The sequence below is a fragment of the Nicotiana tabacum genome, chromosome 11 (genome assembly GCF_000715075.1).
Source record: "Nicotiana tabacum cultivar K326 chromosome 11, ASM71507v2, whole genome shotgun sequence".
In the NCBI taxonomy this organism is placed as follows: Eukaryota; Viridiplantae; Streptophyta; class Magnoliopsida; order Solanales; family Solanaceae; genus Nicotiana; species Nicotiana tabacum.
The window spans coordinates 87,919,850-87,937,143 of record NC_134090.1 but is presented as its reverse complement, the minus strand read 5'-3'; the positions used below and the strand labels follow the sequence as shown (position 1 = coordinate 87,937,143).

Sequence of the window (17,294 nt, the reverse complement as noted above, 5' to 3'; positions counted from 1 at the left end):
TCTCCTTTCATCACGACCATGGAATTGTCAAATCCAGATAGAGTATGCGATTTTGGTATTAATTTATCTTCGGCTTGCATCGTAATACTCTTAACAGAATAATGTTCACAAAACTACCTGGATCAATTAAAACTCATTTTACATTAGTATCATGTACAAGTAGAGATATTACCAGTGCATCGTTATGAGGAGATAATACGCCGTCCGCATCTGCATCATCAAACGTAATGATTTCTTCCTCTAAGACATGTCGCACCCGTTTCCCTTGGGTAATTGTGAGTTTGGAAATTTTATTGGTTGTTGTGTACGTCACACCATTGATGTCTTCACCTCCACTTATAACATTGACAGTCCTTTTGGGAGAAGGTGGTTTAGGGGGCTCCTGCCAATTCTTCATGTATGCTTGCTTACCTTTCTCACTGAATAACTCAGTGAGATAATCATGTTTTAATAAATGATCAACTTCACTTTGCAAAAACCTAGAGTCTGTCGTTTTATGCCCGTGATCGTTGTGAAATTCGCACCAATGACTAGGATTGCGCCTGTTTGGATTTGATCTCATCTCTTTTGGCCATCGTACCTTGTCACCCATGCTTCTCAAAACAGCTACGAGTTCGGAAGTGCTCACATTGAAATTATAACCGCCAAACCTCGCCTTCAAGTTTCTATCATTATCTCGTGACTCGCGCGTGTTTCAATCATTCCCAAATCTTGATGACGAGCCCGATTCTCTATTCCTCGACCTGTGATCGTACCTTTGATTGTCCTGTTTTGACCGTGAGTCTTTTCCCACTAGTCCCATGTATGGTTCGTACCTATTTTTACTGGACCTTTTTTCGATTTTCGCCCGTCTCGAACTTACCTTTTCTTCTTTTTGAGACCGTGAGATAATATTTTCCTCTATCCTCAGCTTCGTGCTATACCTGTTGTAAACATCATTCCATGTTGTAGCTGGGAATTCACGAAGACTTTCCTTGAGTCACCTCGTAGTTTCTGAGCTTTTTTCATTCAAATTACTTGTGAAGGCTATAGCTGCCCAATTGTCAGGTACACGCGGTAATGTCATTCTTTCACGTTGGAATCTGTCCACGAACTCTCTAAGCAATTCTTAGTCTCCTTACTTGATTTTGAAAATATCTTCCATTCTTTTTTCGACTTTCTGAGCTCCCGAGTGTGCTTTGATGAAAGAATCTGCAAGCTCAGCAAAAGAATTTATAGAATTTTCGGGTAAAAGAGAATACCATGTTAATGTATCCTTAGTGAGTGTTTCACCGAATTTCTTGACCAATACTGATTCGATCTCCTGTTTGGTCAAGTTGTTGCCTTTTATGCCTGTTGTGAATGCAGTCACGTGGTCTCGTGGATCAGTTGTTCCATCGTATTTTGGAATATCGGGCATTTTAAATTTCTTTGGAATTGCGAGGGGAGCAGCACTTGGCTTCCAGGGTTGTTGCTAATATTTATCCATATCTATCCCTTTGATTACAAGCAGCACCACGGGTATTTGCTCTATGCGGTCAGTTTGCTCTTTGAGCTATTTCTGCAATATTAGTACTAAATTTTGTAAATCAGAATTGACTAAGTTACCTGGTACTCTCTCTTGTGATTCGCTAGGGGTTCCACCACTACCTGAATGAACAAGCCCAGAGCGAGGGCTCTCCAAAGTGTTGTTATTTGGAGTGGGTGTGGGTGGTGCAGTTGGTAACTGGCTAGCAAAAGCCTCAAGAGCTTTATTGATCTGTTCAGCAATTAGTTTTTGCAAAGCTTCATCGATAGCTTCAACATTTTCAAATTGAGCGTTTCCATTTGTATGAGATCCATCAGGAGTATCTTCTCGAGATCGCCGAGGAGAGCTTTGTGAAGAAGGGACCGGGGTGTGATTATCCTGAAGATTTCCCTGAAGTTGTTGGTTTCCTTGAATGTTGTCATTATTGTTCGACATGGTTGATGCAACAAGGAAAGTTATACTAAAAAAGAATAGATTATCAGATTCCCGGTAACAGAACCAATTTGTTTAACCAAAAAGTGAAATTTCGGTCAAAGCTTTAATTTAGAAGAACTCGAGTTACTGATAATCAAAAAATGTATAAGAGAAAGTAATTTGGCTAGCAATAAGATAATTAGAAGAAGATAAAGTAAACCAATGTATTCAGATAGTCTTTTTTTGTTGTCCTTACAATTGACCCATCATTTCCCTTTTATAGTTATCTTGGAAATATGAGTTTTGCCTCTGTCATAATAAGGTCATTATAGACAATTAAAGATATTAAATGCTACGTTACATAATCATTGTATTTTAATACAGATTCTCTAACGTTTTTAGTATTTAATGCTCATTAAATACTGTATATGTACTCTCTTGTGCTGTCGAATTCATTCTCCTTGATTCTTGGACTTAAATAGGTACGGGCGTTGAATCTTTTGAGTATCCGCTCATGCCTCCTCTTTTGCCTCTGCTCGTATCTATTGCAACTCGTGCATCTTTGCCAATCATAACTCTTTAACCAGTCTACGTGTCTTGACACGTCATCTTCCAATCACTTTAATATGTAAACTCAATTTTTCCCAATACATTAATCAATTCCAGAATCCCAATCATGTTGCAAATTCTTGTAGCTACAACAATATATCAAAAGGTTAACAGTGTCTACAAAGTGAATGAAAATGATAAGTGACTTCAGAAGATCTCAGAACACTATTTGATATATTAATATTATTAATCTTTAAATATTTAGAAAATATTTTTCATTCATCAACGCAACACCAAAAAATATTTTTCATAGAAAACATTTCCATGAAATACATGGTCATAAAAATAACTTTGTCTCTACTAAATACATTCTAAAAATAAGTTTATTTTCTTCTTCCTCTCCCTTTAAATATTCTTACTTTGTCATGGCCTTCACTTTTGACGTGACTAAATAATTAGAATAGTCAGCAAATCTTTCACAATTATACTAAGTTTTTGCCAAGGATATATGTTCTGGGTAATCAAAATTGTGGAATTGTTGTAACTATGTCCGATCCCAAAGACAAAAAGTTTATGCAAACTCTTTGACTATTTTTGTGCAGCTCTTATCTTGTGTATTTCTTTTTTCCATCAATTGCTTGTCTATTGCGTTTATCAAGTCCACCAGCACTTCTTCTACTCAATTTTCTGGATATTAGAGCTAGATTAATTAAGTTCGAAACTTCATCTAAATGCCATTTAATTTGTTATTGCATGATATTGTTTTTTCATTTCGCTTTTAAGTAAACAATTATTAAACATATTGGTGAGTTGGTAACACGTAGTAATGAAAGCCATGCTCGGATTTATGATATATAAATAAATATCACATACTTGTATTGATCATGACAATTTCTAAATTACAAATACTTGGAGGAAGTTGACTATTTTGGCCTTGATCATGACAATAATTTCAAACAAATAAAATTAAAAAATCGGCTGACTGTCTATTTTAACTGTTGTTATACACTAAGAGAATTTCCTTCGTCTTTGATAAACATAGAACCACCCAATTAGAAGCCAAACAATAGTACTCTATTATTTTGTCCTAAAACGCTTTTTACTTTTTTTGGCTTCTTAAGCGTCAAACTAACTGAACTACGATTAGCATTGTTAAAATGTTTTCTTTTGCGCTTTGTAGATAAAGGAAATTGCATTCCATACCACTTTTATAGTTTTTGGGCATCTCAATCTTTTTTTTTTTCTTTTGCTAAATAAAGAACTAGTGAAAAGAGGACGAATAGGGAGCATTATAAGTTGGTTAAGAAAGAGGCAAAGCTAGCAGTTACGGCGGTCAAGACTGCAGCTTTTAGTCGTTTGTATGAGGAATTTGAGGGCCGAGGTGGGGATACAAGATTGTTCAGGTTAGCCAAGGCGCGATAAAGGAAGGCGTGTGACCGGACCAAGTGAAATGCATCAAGGATGAAGAAGGTAGAATTTTGTTAGATGAGGGCTTATTCGTCGGAGATGGCATACCTATTTTCATAGTTTCTTGAACGAGGAGGGGGACATGAGCATTATACTGGGTGATTTGGAACTCTCCGGTAGTCGTTGTGACTTTGGGTATTGTAGGCATATTAGAGTTGATGAAGTTGAGGGGGCTATGCGTAAGATAAGCAGGGGCAAAGCGACCACGCCAGATGAAATCACGATGGAGTTTTGGAAGAGTGCGGGCGAGACAAGCTTGGAGTGGCTCACTAGGTTATTTAATGTCATTTTTAGAACGAAGAAGATGCGCGAAGAGTGGAGGTGGAGCACGATGGTTCCTGTATACAAGAACAAGGGTGATATCCAAAATTGCAATAATTATCGGGGTATCAAGCTGCTTAGCCATACTATGAAAGTTTGGGAGAGAGTGGTAGAGCTAAGGGTGAGAAGGAGTGTGTCTATTTTCGAGAACCAGTTTGGATTTATACCGGGGCATTCGTCCACAGAATCCATCCACCTTGTTAGGAGATTAATGGAGCAATATAGAGAGAGAAAGAAGGACTTGCATATGGTGTTCATCGACTTAGAAAAGGCGTACGATAAAGTCCCGAAGGAGGTTTTGTAGAGATGTTTGGAGGCTAGAGGTGTACCTATTGCCTATGTTAGGTTGATTAAGGACATGTATGATGGAGTAAAGACCCGAGTGAGGACAGTGGGTGGGGACTCGGACCATTTTTCGGTTATGATGGGGTTGCATCAGGGGTCGGCACTCAGGCCTTTTTTGTTTGTTCTGGTAATGGACGTACTGACACGCCACATCCAAGGGGAGGTGTTGTGGTGCATGCTATTTGCAGATGATATTGTATTGATTGACGAGACGCAAGACGGTGTGAACGCGCAATTAGAGGTATGGAGGCAGACTCAGTAATCTAAAGGTTTCAAGTTGAGCAGGACCAAGACAGAATACTTGGAGTGTAAGTTCAGTAGCGAGAATCAGGAGGGGAAGGGAAGGTGAGGCTGGACTCGTAGGTCATCTCTAGGAGAGGGGGTTTTAAGTACCTTGGGTCTATTATTCAGGGGGATGAGGAGATTAATGAAGATGTCGCACATCGTATTAGGGCGGGATGGATGGAATTGAGACTCGCTTCGATATTTTGTGTGATAAGAAGGTGCCACCGAAACTTAAAGGTAAGTTCTACCGAGTGGTGGTCAGACCAACGATGTTATATGGGGTTGAGTGTTGGCCAGTCAAGATCGCTCATGTCCAGAAGATGAAGCTAGTAGGGATGAGAATGCTGAGATGGATGTGCAGTCACACCAGGTTAGATATGATAAAAAATGAGGTTATTCGCGACAAGATGGGTGTGGCCGCTATTGAGGACAAGATGCAAGAAGCGCGACTTAGATGGTTTGGTCATGTAAGGAGGAGGAGCATATACGCCCCGGTGAGGAGGTGTGAGAGGTTGACATTAGAAAGCCTACAGAGAGGTAGAGGTAGGCCAAACACTACTAAAAAATGGCCCATTTCCGACCGAAATTTCCGACAGAAAATTGTAGTCGGAAATTTCCGACGGAATCGGTCGGAATATGCATAAAAATATAATTTTCAATTTTTAATAATACTTACGACTAAGATTCCGTCTATGTCCGTCGTAAATTTTGGCGGAAAATTCCGCGCCACTTGTAGCGACCAATTCGGTCGGAAACAATGAAAAAAATGAAATAAAAAAAAATAGTGACCGATTCGGTCGGAAATGTTTAGTAAAAGTTGACTACTTTTGACCAAATTACCGACCGAATCGGTCGGAGAGTTTTTTAAAAAACTCTTAGCGGCTTCCTTTCTTTTCCTTTTCCTCTTTTCTTCCTTCTCTCTTCTCTTTCTCTCACTTAAACTTCCCCCACCTAAACCCGCCGCTTCCATCAACGAGCAGCACTCGCCAGCGCCGCTGCAAGTCCATCGAGATCCTCCACTGCCAGGTAAGTTCCCCCCCCACCCACCCACCCACCTAAACCCTCCTTTGTTATAAGAATTTAAGGATTATTGCAAATCTGTTGCTCTGTGTTCCATTTGTTAAAACAAAAGAGTTAAGGCATGAAATTATACTGACGATGGTTCTGTGAGTATTATCATTGTTGAACTTGTTAATAGGTTTCTTTGTTTTGTGTGATAAAGTGTACTTTTTGATATTATATATTTCAGTTGTTAAAATAATGTATTTTTTTTTTAAAAAAATTCAGTAAATAAATGAGAAGTGTTCTTTGGAATTATAGTTCCATACCTGGGGATTGCTGAAGTCGGTGCATAGATTTACTAAAAGAAGGCTGCCATAGTTCATCAAGTTCCTTTTATTTCCATATTTTTCCGGTAAATAGTTTGATGTCATAGTTTCTCTAGCAATTTTATATCTTGCCATCAGGAATTCCAAAGAAAGAAAAAAAGAGTCAGCAAAATGCGTCAACTAGGACAAGCCAAGCCATCACCCTTAATTTTAATTTAATTGATTTGGTCCCTTTTGGGAAACAGAGATTCTTGTTGAAATTTCTAGGTAATCAAACCTTTATCACCTGGAGCTTTGCAGCTAGTTCAATTCTTATTAGGCTGTAGCTAGAGAAATTTGACCCAAGTCTTTCTTCCAAGTCATCTTTATCATCCTTATTTTCCTTTTTTCTTGTTTCTTTTTTCCCCTTCTGCCAAGCCCCTAATCTCTTACCAATTCACATACTGACATTCATTATGTAATAGGAGTATTACTTGCAGTCTTTTTGGCTAGTTTGACTCGATACATAATTTAAAATAAAAAAAATTTGAAATCTGTGATTGTAAAGGCTTAAGGGATAAAAAAATTATAGGGTCATAAAATTTGTGTGACTACAAAATTTTTTTATTTAGGCTAAAATATGTAAAATAAAAAATTTAAAATTAAATTATTTTTAAATATAAAAATATTTTTTTAGTGAACTAATAAGAAAAGTGTATTATATAAATTGAAACGGCGGGAGTAACTTTTTCACATTACTCATTGTTAAGCTCGAAACACAAAGAGACCAAATTTGTCTCCTCTTCAATATTCTTTTATACTTATCTTAATTTTTTTCTCGGGAGAAATGGGTATGAGAAAAGACAAATGAATTATGCCAAGTTGGGCTTATTTCATTATTATCACTATTATTCCATAAGTACAAACCCTCACATCAAATATATAGCAAACACATATCACTTGGAGAGAAGAACCCTCCATCCAAACATCTATATATCTATATAAAGTTAGGAATAGGAAAGATGATGTGGCATCTTTCATAGCTCAAAAAAGTCCTCCATTTTTTTTCTAATTTTTTTTTGGCTTTTATCCATTACTTGATGTAAAAATCTATAGAATATTAAAATATCATATTTATGTCATCCTTATTATTGTCATTTATGGAAGGCTTAAATTGCATATTTATCTTCTTCCTTTTAGAGAGTGACTAAACAAATTCTACAATCAATTTGAAAATGAAAACGGTCAATCAATTAATTAAGGAAATTGAACGGGTTCTCCACCATTATCTTCACCGGACTTTCATGGTAGTCAAAATGGTGGCTCACCAGCTGTTGCACCCTCGGTTTTTTATGGTAGTCAACATACTGACTCACTAGTTGCTGCACCCCTGGGCTTTCATGGTAGTCAGCATACTGGCTCACCAGCTGCTGCACCCCCCAGCTTTCATGGTAGTCAGCATACTAGCTCACCAGCTGTTGCACCCCCGAGCTTTCATGGTAGTCAGCATGATGGTGCATCTTTTGTTGCTCCATCATCTTCCAGTCCATCATCATCATCCATTCCCAGCATATCTAGGTTGGATATTGGAGGCTCTCGCCCAGCTACATCTAGTGTTGCTTCTGCACCATCTCGTAGACGCAGACAGAATCTTGGAGGGGATGTACAATTTGATAGTTATAATCGATTGATAATTGTCCCCCACAAGGATGGGTAAGAAGGTTCTTATACAAATTCTTATGTTTTGAATGTACATTTAGATATGTTAACATTAAGGAGTATTTATATGAAATTAAAAGGTGTTTATTAATTATATATATGTTAATTTAATGCAGGTTTTTGCCATCCTTTCAAGCTACACATTTGATTACAGATTCTATGAAGCCATTTTATCATGAGTCGTGGACTTCTTGGAGAAAGATACCGTACAGCATTAGAGAGCAAATGTGGAATCAATTTAGGGTAAAAATTAATTATATTTATTTAATAATTATCGTCTTCATCTAATGTTACTTTTTTATATTGTAGACAAGGTGTACATGGCATCCTTAGCATCAAAATGCAATAAATAGTATTTTCGAGAAGAAAGCTGCTACAAGGATTAAAGATACTATGTGCGCTACTCGGAATTCCGGTAATATGCCGGAGTGGTTAAGAGAAGATGTTTGGGATAAACTTCTTGAGAAATGGAATACTCCATAATGGAAGGCAAAGAGTGAACAAGCAAAGGCAAACTGTGCCTCTAAAAAAGGTGGCTCGTTGCACACATGAGGTTCGATTACTTTTGAGGCCCATAAACTAAGAATGGTAATTTTTTATAAAAAATTTCTTAGTTTTACATATAAAATTTTACGTTTGTAAAGTCTAACTCATACTTTTTCTTATGAAGGAAAAGGAAAGAGGGCGAGATGTGAGTTACGCTGAGGTTTTCGAGGAGTTGCATAAGAAAAAGAAAAAGGATGGTACAAGAGAACACTGGGTGGAAACGCGTGCGTCAGACACATATGTAAAATTCTAACTTCATAATTATTATGGTTCATTAATATTAGTTTGTTTACATAATAGTTATGTTTTTCATTTCAGGAAGATTATCATAAAAGGTTGGAAGAATGGCAACAAACTCAGCCTCCTTCAACTCAACCAACACCTGATGATATGGCTTCATTGTGGACAGAGGCAGCGGGTGGAGCAAACACAGGCAGAGTCTACGGACTAGGAATACATAGACTTACAGGTCATCCAAACTCACTCTTAGCCAATTCTTCTTCTCCTCAAAATCAAGAACAGATGGAAGATATGAGAAACGAAATTCGTGAATTGAAGCAACAATTGGACTCCCAATACGGAACATTTGTTAAGATGCAGAAATTCATGCATAAACATTGGCATGATTTATCTGATAATGAGGATGAATAAACTGAATCTGATGTGTAGCAGTTTAGTTGTGATGTTTTGGTTGATTGGTGAACTTGATTGTGAGAGACAACTTTATGTATTGCTTTTAAACTTGAATATGGGCTGCTATTTGGATGTTTTTATGCCCAAAATTGTTAGGTTTAAATGTTGGTTTAAGTTGTGTTAATGGTTGGCATTGTTGGTTTAGAATTTGTTAATGTATTGTTAATTTAGATAGTGTTAATGTATTGTTGGTTCGTATTATTGTATTAATGTATCGTTGGTTTAGATTGTTGATTGGTATTTTTTGGTTTGTGATAGTTTGACATGTGGGGTAGCTCGAAATTGGGCAGAATTTTGCCTAGTTTTGTACAAAATTCCGACTAAAACGGTCGGAAAGCTCCCCAGATTTAACAATAAATTGTCAGATTTCTGACTGAATCAGTCGGAATTTTTTTATAAAAAAATTAATCTTCAGAACTTTTCGACGGATTCCGTCGGAAATTAAATAAAATTTAATTTTTAATTATTAATTTCCGACATATTCGGTCGGAAATTTCAAAAAAAATATTTAATATTCAACAGTTTTCGACAGATTCCGTCGGAAAATAAATAAAATTTAATTTTTAATTATTAATTTTCCTTGTATTATTACGACCGATTCAGTTGGTAAATTCCGACCACTTTAGTCGGAAAGGTGAATTATTTGGTAGTTTGACCTTTTCGAAATTTGCGACCACTTTGGTAGGAAATCACCGACAGATTCGGTCGGAAATTGTTTTCCGACCAACTTTTTTCCGACCGACCAAATTCGGTCGGAAAGTAGTCGGAAATACGTGATTTCCGACCGAATTTCGACCATTTTGGCCGTCGGAAATCTACCATTTTCTAGTAGTGAAAGAAGAGGTGGGAAGAGGTGATTAGGCAAGACATGAAGCAACTTTAGCTGACCAAGGACATGACCCTTGATAGGAAGGTATGGAGGTCGAGGATTAGGGTAGTAGAGTAGGTAGTCTAGAGTGTTCATAATAGTAGTATTGACACGCAGTCTCACTTTCTGTTGGTAGTAGGTTTTTATGACTAACCGTTATTTTCTTTTATTGTTGATCACATTACTGTCTTGTTGTTTTTATTCTACTTTTATATGGTTTTTGGGTAATGTTCCTTCTTGTCTATATTTTTATTAATGTGGTACTTATGCTTTCCTGAGCCGAGGATCTATTGGAAACAACATCTCTATCATCACAAGGTAGGGGTAAGGTCTGCGTACACACTATCTTTTGAGTACACACTACCCTCCCCAAGATTCAACGGCAGTGGCATGAAAATAACAATTTTTTAACGAATGACATGAATAGACTATTTCTGAAAGTTGAATGGCATTTTTAGGCCTTTTCCGTTTAATCAATCAAGTTTCGGGGTACCCCGGACTAATTCCCTCTTTTCCGAAGATCAAATGCCTTTTTTCATTGTAAAAATAAAAATAAAAAAATTGCACGGTAAGTAGGGCGTTTTGGTAATTGAGCGTCCAGAGTGGGCCTCCAAAAATTGAAAATCCGGTATTCTCCTAAGCTCCTTTCGCGCTACATATGAAAAGACACGTCCTGCTTGACGCCTTCTATATTTCTCCTTCCTTCGTGAAAGTCACCTTCAAAACCCTCAAAGACATTTTCAATAGGTACATTCTTGTATGGAAAAACAGAATGTACCTATAATTCCCTATGAATTTTGCCTCAGAAACTTCGAATTTTGAGTATTCATTGAAACAAATGGAAGAAATGGAGGATTTCAGTGTAGAATGTTTGGACGTATATCCGGAAATTGACTGGGAATACGAGTTTGACGCGGCATGGTTTTATGATTTTTGTCGTCCGGAATCACCTTCTGAGGCTGCAGAAGCCGAACGCTGGTTCCAAACAGCCGGAAACTATCCTCCATCTCGTAAGTCTTAGATGAAGGAATTAATATCTGATTGTCTGTTCTCTTCTTTTGTTGGTTGATTGAGCGTGCAAAAGTTCCCCACTTTTACTTTTCTTCCTTCATTTTTTTTCCTATGTGACATAAGGGCAGTGGCGAAGCTAGGAATTTTCCCAAATTCAAATTTAAAAAAAGTGAAAAAAAAATTCCGACAAAGGGTGTTCGATATTATGTTATACTTCTAAAATGTAATATTTTATCTATATAAACAGTGTAAGTTTTCGATCAAGGGGCATGTCTTGCTTCTTTGTGTTGAAAATATAATTAAGTAACAACTTAAGTTTTTTTGATGAGAGGGTCACACAATTCAATATGGTATCAAAATAGGGTGCCAGTCATTATCAAAAAGAATTTTCACATCCTTGGCACATGAAAAGATAATAATCATGTCCATATGGTGCAAGTGAAGGGGCGCGTTGAAGATATAATTAAGTAAATAAATGACTGTTCTTCCTATCCTAAGCTTTCAGTTGAGATGGTCATGTTTAAGAAGTAACACGTTTCTTATGGAACCCTATATTCCTGTACTAATACGAGCACTTCATCCATGGGATAAAAAAAAAAAAAAAAAAAAACAAGCTTGATGATTGTCATGTTATTTCCCTTTCAGGTTTTAATTTGGAGAAAAAAAATGAGCGATACATACGACTCATTGAATACTTTCTGGTCACTTAAGTTAAAGAAAGGCCAACTCTCATGTTATGCAAAACAAAAAAATGCTTGGTTACTGAATTGATGGGGCATTTACCTGAGAATGCTGATATATACAGTGGACATGTCATGGAAGTGATTGTTGTAATTTTGAAAGAGAGAAAAGATGTGGAAACTGTCACACCTAATAGCTTACTGTTGGACTTTGTAAGCACCTCATATGAAACTTAAACTGTTAAGAACTTTTTGATTTATTGATTTTAGGTCAGCCATATGCAGTTGGAGTGAGAGTATGGTTCTTTGTCTTGGTTCAAACACGCGAATGTCTTCATCAGTGTTGATGGTAGGCTCAAGTTCATGATCCTTGCTATCCTTATAACCCACCTCATCTTAAAAGATTATACTATTAGAGAGGGAACACTAGATTTTCTTAATCAATAAGCTTCTTTCAGTGTGTAACTTGTTGTTTCCGTACTCCTGCAATTTTGATTCACTAATTCTTGCTCTTCCCTTTATCTGTTTTATTTCTTGATCCGCTAACCGGAGTTTTTGTAGGGTGATACTGGTTGATCACTGTCCTCACTTTTTCTTTTTTCCCCTATTTCTTTTGGAACTTCATAGCTCTTGTTGTAAAGTTGAACCTGGTGAAGGACAGCGCAGCAGAATGTTCGTGTGGTCCCTCTAGATTACGAGAAGAGCAAACTGCAAAATCAAGCAGCAACACCTCGTATATTCATATTAACTCTGCAGTTTCACCCTGTAAACCGAAAAATGAAGGTGTGTTTTTATGCACAATCTCATTAAAACCTTTGTATTATCCTCTAGTTACCCAGAAGGTTGGCTTAGGTTACAAGCAACAACTTTTGGCAATGACTTTCTAGTTACATGTTGGCTAAGCTTTTCAGGGTTTCCCTTATTATGACAAAGTCTAATTGGTATAAACTCTGCAAATTCAGGAACATTTTCTAATAGTCCAATGGTTCATGAAAGTTCTAAAGCTAAGATAAAGTCAGAGCCCAGATCCTTGAAAGCCAGAGAGTCAACTTTAATGAAGCCCACTGCTAGTCATCTGGCTAAACTAAGGTGTGTAAAAAGACTTTCTAACTTCTCTTCTGAAAGGTTTTATCCATTTCAAGGTGATATTATGTTGCTTAAGCGCGGCTTTGTTTACTTTTCTTCCAATCGTTCTTGCCAAATGATTTCTGATCTCTAACTACTTCCAATCAAAGCGGAAATATACTGTAAAAATTTCTCTTCAGGCTTATGTATGTTTCTGCAGTTCCAGTCTGTTCACTTTGTTAGTCCTATTCACTTGTAGGTTATTTCTCAAACCATATTTTAGTGTTTTCTTTAACTAAGTATTTAGATTTTCACTTGGCTTAACTTAGTATTTAGATTTTGTTTTGTTTCTAATTTTTCAATTGCTAGGTCCCAGAAACCACCTAACGAGACCGATATGAGAAGCTCATGGAATTCTTCAGGATCTTACAATTTAGCTACTAAAAGACAAAAGCTAGAGAGTGGTTATCTGCGCAAGGTGCATGCAGTTAGTTACTGTTTTTTGATAATTTCCTGTTATGATGTGCTTGAAAGTGCTATGAATTATAAAGCTATCTTAAAACAGAAGGGAAGAAATTCTGAATTCTCTGTCCACTTTCAGTTCAATGTTCCATCTGCCTTAATTCCGTCCAAAGGATTAATATTTTTTCCTTTTAGTATTCCAAGTTTAGATTTGAAACTTTTACTTCATACTTCCTTGGCTACTCTTTTCCTACATCTTTGTGGCAATGCCTTATGAGTTCTGATTCGATAACTTGAAAAGGTATTGCCAAAGGACTACATTGTTTGTTCACTTTGAACTTGGTCCACTTGAGGGAAGTGACAATCAAATCACTAGCTCGTAATTATGGTCAGATACCACCACAGCTAAAAGCTTGAAATTCCCTGGATGTACACAATATCTTCACTTTTTTTTGTTACTAATATTTAAGCTGCTAAAAAAAATCGTCACCATTTTATCTTGCCAACCATGTTGAGCATCAAAGTTCTGCTATTGCACAAGATATCCAAAAAAGTCTAACGCGAATATTTATTGCAGTTTACAGAATATTTATCCTAGTTTCAAGTTTCTCTAACTTGACACGTTCTAAATTTAAGGTCACTGTTCCTAGAGATCCTCAACTGGAGACCATGCAAAGGGCACAAAGACGAAGGTATGTTATTGTTGAGTATAAAGGTCTTGAGTCACTCTAACAATTATCTTACTTTCTCATGGTATTTAAATGAACCTTTTGTGAGTCCATTCTCACACTTGTAAGTTGCACTAAAGTCACATATAGGGTATAAAAGCCAATTTTGGCTACGTTACTCACTGTGAAAAGATTTTGGGTTGACACTCAGATTCTTACACAATTTTAACTGGGTAGATTTCTTGGTTTATTTAGCCCTTTATCTTGGTTTGAAACATTAACAGTTGAATGATCAACTTTTGGGTTATCTAAAAGTTTCAGGTCCAAGAATGATTCTGAGTCAAGTGATTATGCAAAAGCTAAAGGCCAACCTTCAAAGGCACAGCCCTTGAATATAAAAGTTGGTAGTTTTAGATACTGCTCTCTTCCTGAACTCTACAAAATCAATTAAACAGCTTTGACACATAATTTACTAAGACTTGTTCTTTGTGCTTTCTCTAGATTCTCAAACCTCCTCATCCGAAGAGCACACTGCGGTCGCCAAATTTTCATGTAATGTGATTGCTGATCTTTTGGCTTGGAAAGGACTATATAACTGAGTTCTTTCACTATATAGGATAGCTAATTTCGACACAGAAATTTTAAATGCTATATGAAAATTTGACTCTACAACAATTAGCTAGTCGTATTCAGTTTCTCACGGAATTGATTCTATATGTAGAGGGTACAGGATGAAATCTCTTTATAAATTGATAGAAGCTAATCTCTCTCTGTTTGGTTATTGCAGTTATCGAACAGCCAAACTGCTGAGTCTGCTGCACATAGCACTTCTGTGGACTTCAAAAGGTCAGATTGATGGGTTTTTGACTTCATCCAGTAATTGAATTATAAGAATTTAGCTTATAAGTGGTATGTACTAGGTTTATTCATCGACTAAACTTCACTAACTGTTTTAAAGGCTCGGATCATCACTTCAGAAGTTTCTCTTCTGGAACTATTTGTAATTTCCTCTCGTGGACTATGAGATTTTGATTGATACCGATTACAGTTACGCTTTAGATAATGATATTTTTGCTTGAGATTCTAAATTTTCTCTTTTACATCAAGAATAACATTACCTTTTCAAAAAGGAAACTTGTTTCAAGCATCATAAAGTATCAGTCCTAATATTGCCGCTCTTTGTCTCTCAGACCAAACACTAAAAATGCTGTGAAGCATGGGAATTCTATAACACTGCTCAAATCAAAAGCTCTACGATGTAACAAGGTACACAATTAATCTAACCATGTGAGCCTCTTTTGTATTTTTTCTTTTTGAGTTTGTGGTATATGCTAATTGTGAAACCATATCATGTCTTTATACAGATCTTCCCAAGTAGTGAAGATACTAGAATATGTGAAAACATTGGAGAAACAAGTATAACCTCAACTGTAATATACTACTTACTCCTTAGTTTACTTCGATAGATCTTTCATTAAGTGTTTCTTTACCTTTTCTTTCTCTCTTGTTATATGAGGCTCTTGTATCCTATCCTTCCACAGGATTCTAAATCTACACCTGATAAGAGGCTTCCACCAGTTGAATTGTTTAATAAGGTATGGACTTCAATATGAAAATTTAGTCATATCGGATCGCTTTTAAGTGTCAGTATATGATCTAAGCCATGAATTGAATGAATTATCTTTATATTCAGCAATCAGCAACTTACTCTTATGCGTTCCTGCCAAGCAATTCTAATATTTGTTTCCTTTTTAATCCCATGCAGTTGTCCCTTAGATCTGAAAGGAAAACTAGTGTAGTATCTCGGCCAAAAATCCATGCCTCTTGAAAGGTGCCTTTGAAAATTTTGAGGAATCCCTTGTGCGTGATGGAAATGAGTTAATTTCAATACTTGTTTCTAAAACGGACCTAAAAGAGAATTCACCAAACACTTTGGATGCAAAGGGGTTTGACGAATAGCACAATTTATTCTTATACCTGTTGATATCTATTCAGAAATGTATTCGGAAGCCAAATCAGTGTGGGCTCGGAGGAACACACCAAGGATTGGATACCGTTCAGCATGAAGAGGTAACTATGTCTTGAATTCCATGAATAAGAAACAGGAAGATAGTAAAATGACATTAATTGCTGATAATCTGTTTGTATATGTACCTGTCAACCTTTTCGTCAAGATTAATCTTGTATATACATGAAAAGGCCAAGAGGATTCAACATCTATATACATAATAAATTAATTTTGATCATGTATATACAATGTAATGTTCTGGAGAACCCCCTTGCACCCCTGGATCTGCCCCTGGTATGAATACACCAGCTATGTGGGCAGATACCAACAGATTCTATAGGACATATAGTTAATTAACCCCACATGATCAACTCAGTTCAAACTACAAGTCCTATCAAGATCTGATTTCCTGTCAAATTACGACAGAAATCTCAATGACAATAGTGAAACATGCAAGGAGAGAACTCAAAGTTGTCTACATCAATAAATTAAGGAGAATAAAGGTATAATGATCTTGGTTAGAAGAAGCCTAATATGGATGATTCTTGATGTAAGTGGATATCCGAATACATGAGGAGAACAGAAGAAGTTACTCTTAGCTGAATAACTAGAGGTCTTATGCCTTGTTGGGGTCGTCTTAATTAATGGACCATCAGGCTTAATTTTATTCAAACAAGTGCGAGAAACAATGGAAAAGAGAAAGCTAGCTTCTACCATCAATGACCGTCGGCTAACATATTCAGTGTCAGTGTGATTGGAGAAAGTAATGAATTTGAAGGAACTTATCTTGTTAGAGTTGAATGTCGATGCTTTATCCACGTATTCAGTTGGAATGATCAGTCAAGCAAGCTAGTTAAGAAAAGTAAGGCAACCTTTTAAGACTTAACTGCTGAGTGATGTATCGAATGTTGACGTAGAAATTAAGCTAGCTTAAGTTAAATATAACTGAAATGAGTAAAAAAATAATTAAGCAATAAGTGGATTTGAAGAAACATTTTACTGTTTTTCATTCTTTAGAAGGAAAAAATGAAAAAGAACCCAAAAGAATGTCATGGGAAAATTCCAAGAACATGAACAAATATTGACATTTTACATAATATAAAATTCAAATATTATTGGCTGTTATATCTTAAACGAACAACCAAATGTAAGATTAAGAGTTAGTTTTGTACGAAGGAAAATATTTTTCTAGTTTTTGGTGTTTGAAATTAAGCAAAAAATATTATTCCAAGATAGTATATTATTCCAAAAAATATTATCCCATTTACACCTTAAAATCCAACATGACAAGCGCAAAACACAACACAAAATTGATGCTCGCTAGCCAAAGATAGTATAGTATGATTATCATCTCCACGTGGATTGGATTTAAGCAATGC

The 17,294-nt window shown here is 36.3% G+C and overlaps 2 protein-coding genes across 5 annotated transcripts; both read left to right on the top strand.

Annotated features, from left to right (window-relative positions):
* The first annotated feature begins 5,801 nt into the window (after nucleotides 1-5,801).
* On the top strand, nucleotides 5,802-9,298 carry LOC107777648 (uncharacterized). Of its 3 annotated transcripts, XM_075225278.1 has the most exons (6): nucleotides 5,802-5,914; nucleotides 7,603-7,908; nucleotides 8,031-8,157; nucleotides 8,224-8,467; nucleotides 8,585-8,701; nucleotides 8,779-9,298. In XM_075225278.1, exons 4-6 carry the CDS (start codon nucleotides 8,357-8,359, stop codon nucleotides 9,109-9,111), a joined length of 561 nt encoding a protein of 186 aa, XP_075081379.1. In that variant the 5' UTR covers nucleotides 5,802-5,914; nucleotides 7,603-7,908; nucleotides 8,031-8,157; nucleotides 8,224-8,356; the 3' UTR covers nucleotides 9,112-9,298. The 3 variants fall into 3 exon arrangements, with proteins under 3 accessions (XP_075081379.1, XP_075081378.1, XP_075081380.1); XM_075225277.1 differs by lacking the exon at nucleotides 5,802-5,914 and having other exon boundaries at nucleotides 5,972-7,908; XM_075225279.1 differs by lacking the exon at nucleotides 5,802-5,914 and having other exon boundaries at nucleotides 5,978-7,908; nucleotides 8,224-8,502.
* Nucleotides 9,299-10,706: 1,408 nt separating this feature from the next.
* On the top strand, nucleotides 10,707-16,803 carry LOC107777649 (uncharacterized). Of its 2 annotated transcripts, none has more exons than XM_016597733.2 (12): nucleotides 10,707-11,031; nucleotides 12,340-12,495; nucleotides 12,675-12,801; nucleotides 13,147-13,255; nucleotides 13,876-13,931; nucleotides 14,229-14,307; nucleotides 14,409-14,459; nucleotides 14,695-14,753; nucleotides 15,098-15,173; nucleotides 15,272-15,337; nucleotides 15,449-15,502; nucleotides 15,673-16,803. In XM_016597733.2, exons 1-12 carry the CDS (start codon nucleotides 10,812-10,814, stop codon nucleotides 15,733-15,735), a joined length of 1,116 nt encoding a protein of 371 aa, XP_016453219.1. In that variant the 5' UTR covers nucleotides 10,707-10,811; the 3' UTR covers nucleotides 15,736-16,803. The 2 variants fall into 2 exon arrangements, with proteins under 2 accessions (XP_016453219.1, XP_016453218.1); XM_016597732.2 differs by having other exon boundaries at nucleotides 14,223-14,307.
* Nucleotides 16,804-17,294: the final 491 nt, after the last annotated feature.

What these genes read in the sequence shown, in the direction of transcription:
- LOC107777649 (XM_016597732.2), top strand. Translation starts at nt 10,812, where the DNA reads ATGAATTTTGCCTCAGAAACTTCGAATTTTGAGTATTCATTGAAACAA. An exon ending in CAAAGGGCACAAAGACGAAG is followed by an intron (nt 13,932 to 14,222) that starts GTATGTTATTGT and finishes GTTATCTAAAAG; the next exon opens with TTTCAGGTCCAAGAATGATT. An exon ending in AAACAAGTATAACCTCAACT is followed by an intron (nt 15,338 to 15,448) that starts GTAATATACTAC and finishes ATCCTTCCACAG; the next exon opens with GATTCTAAATCTACACCTGA.
- LOC107777648 (XM_075225278.1), top strand. Translation starts at nt 8,357, where the DNA reads ATGTTTGGGATAAACTTCTTGAGAAATGGAATACTCCATAATGGAAGG. An exon ending in TGGCTCGTTGCACACATGAG is followed by an intron (nt 8,468 to 8,584) that starts GTTCGATTACTT and finishes TTTCTTATGAAG; the next exon opens with GAAAAGGAAAGAGGGCGAGA. An exon ending in CGCGTGCGTCAGACACATAT is followed by an intron (nt 8,702 to 8,778) that starts GTAAAATTCTAA and finishes TTTTCATTTCAG; the next exon opens with GAAGATTATCATAAAAGGTT.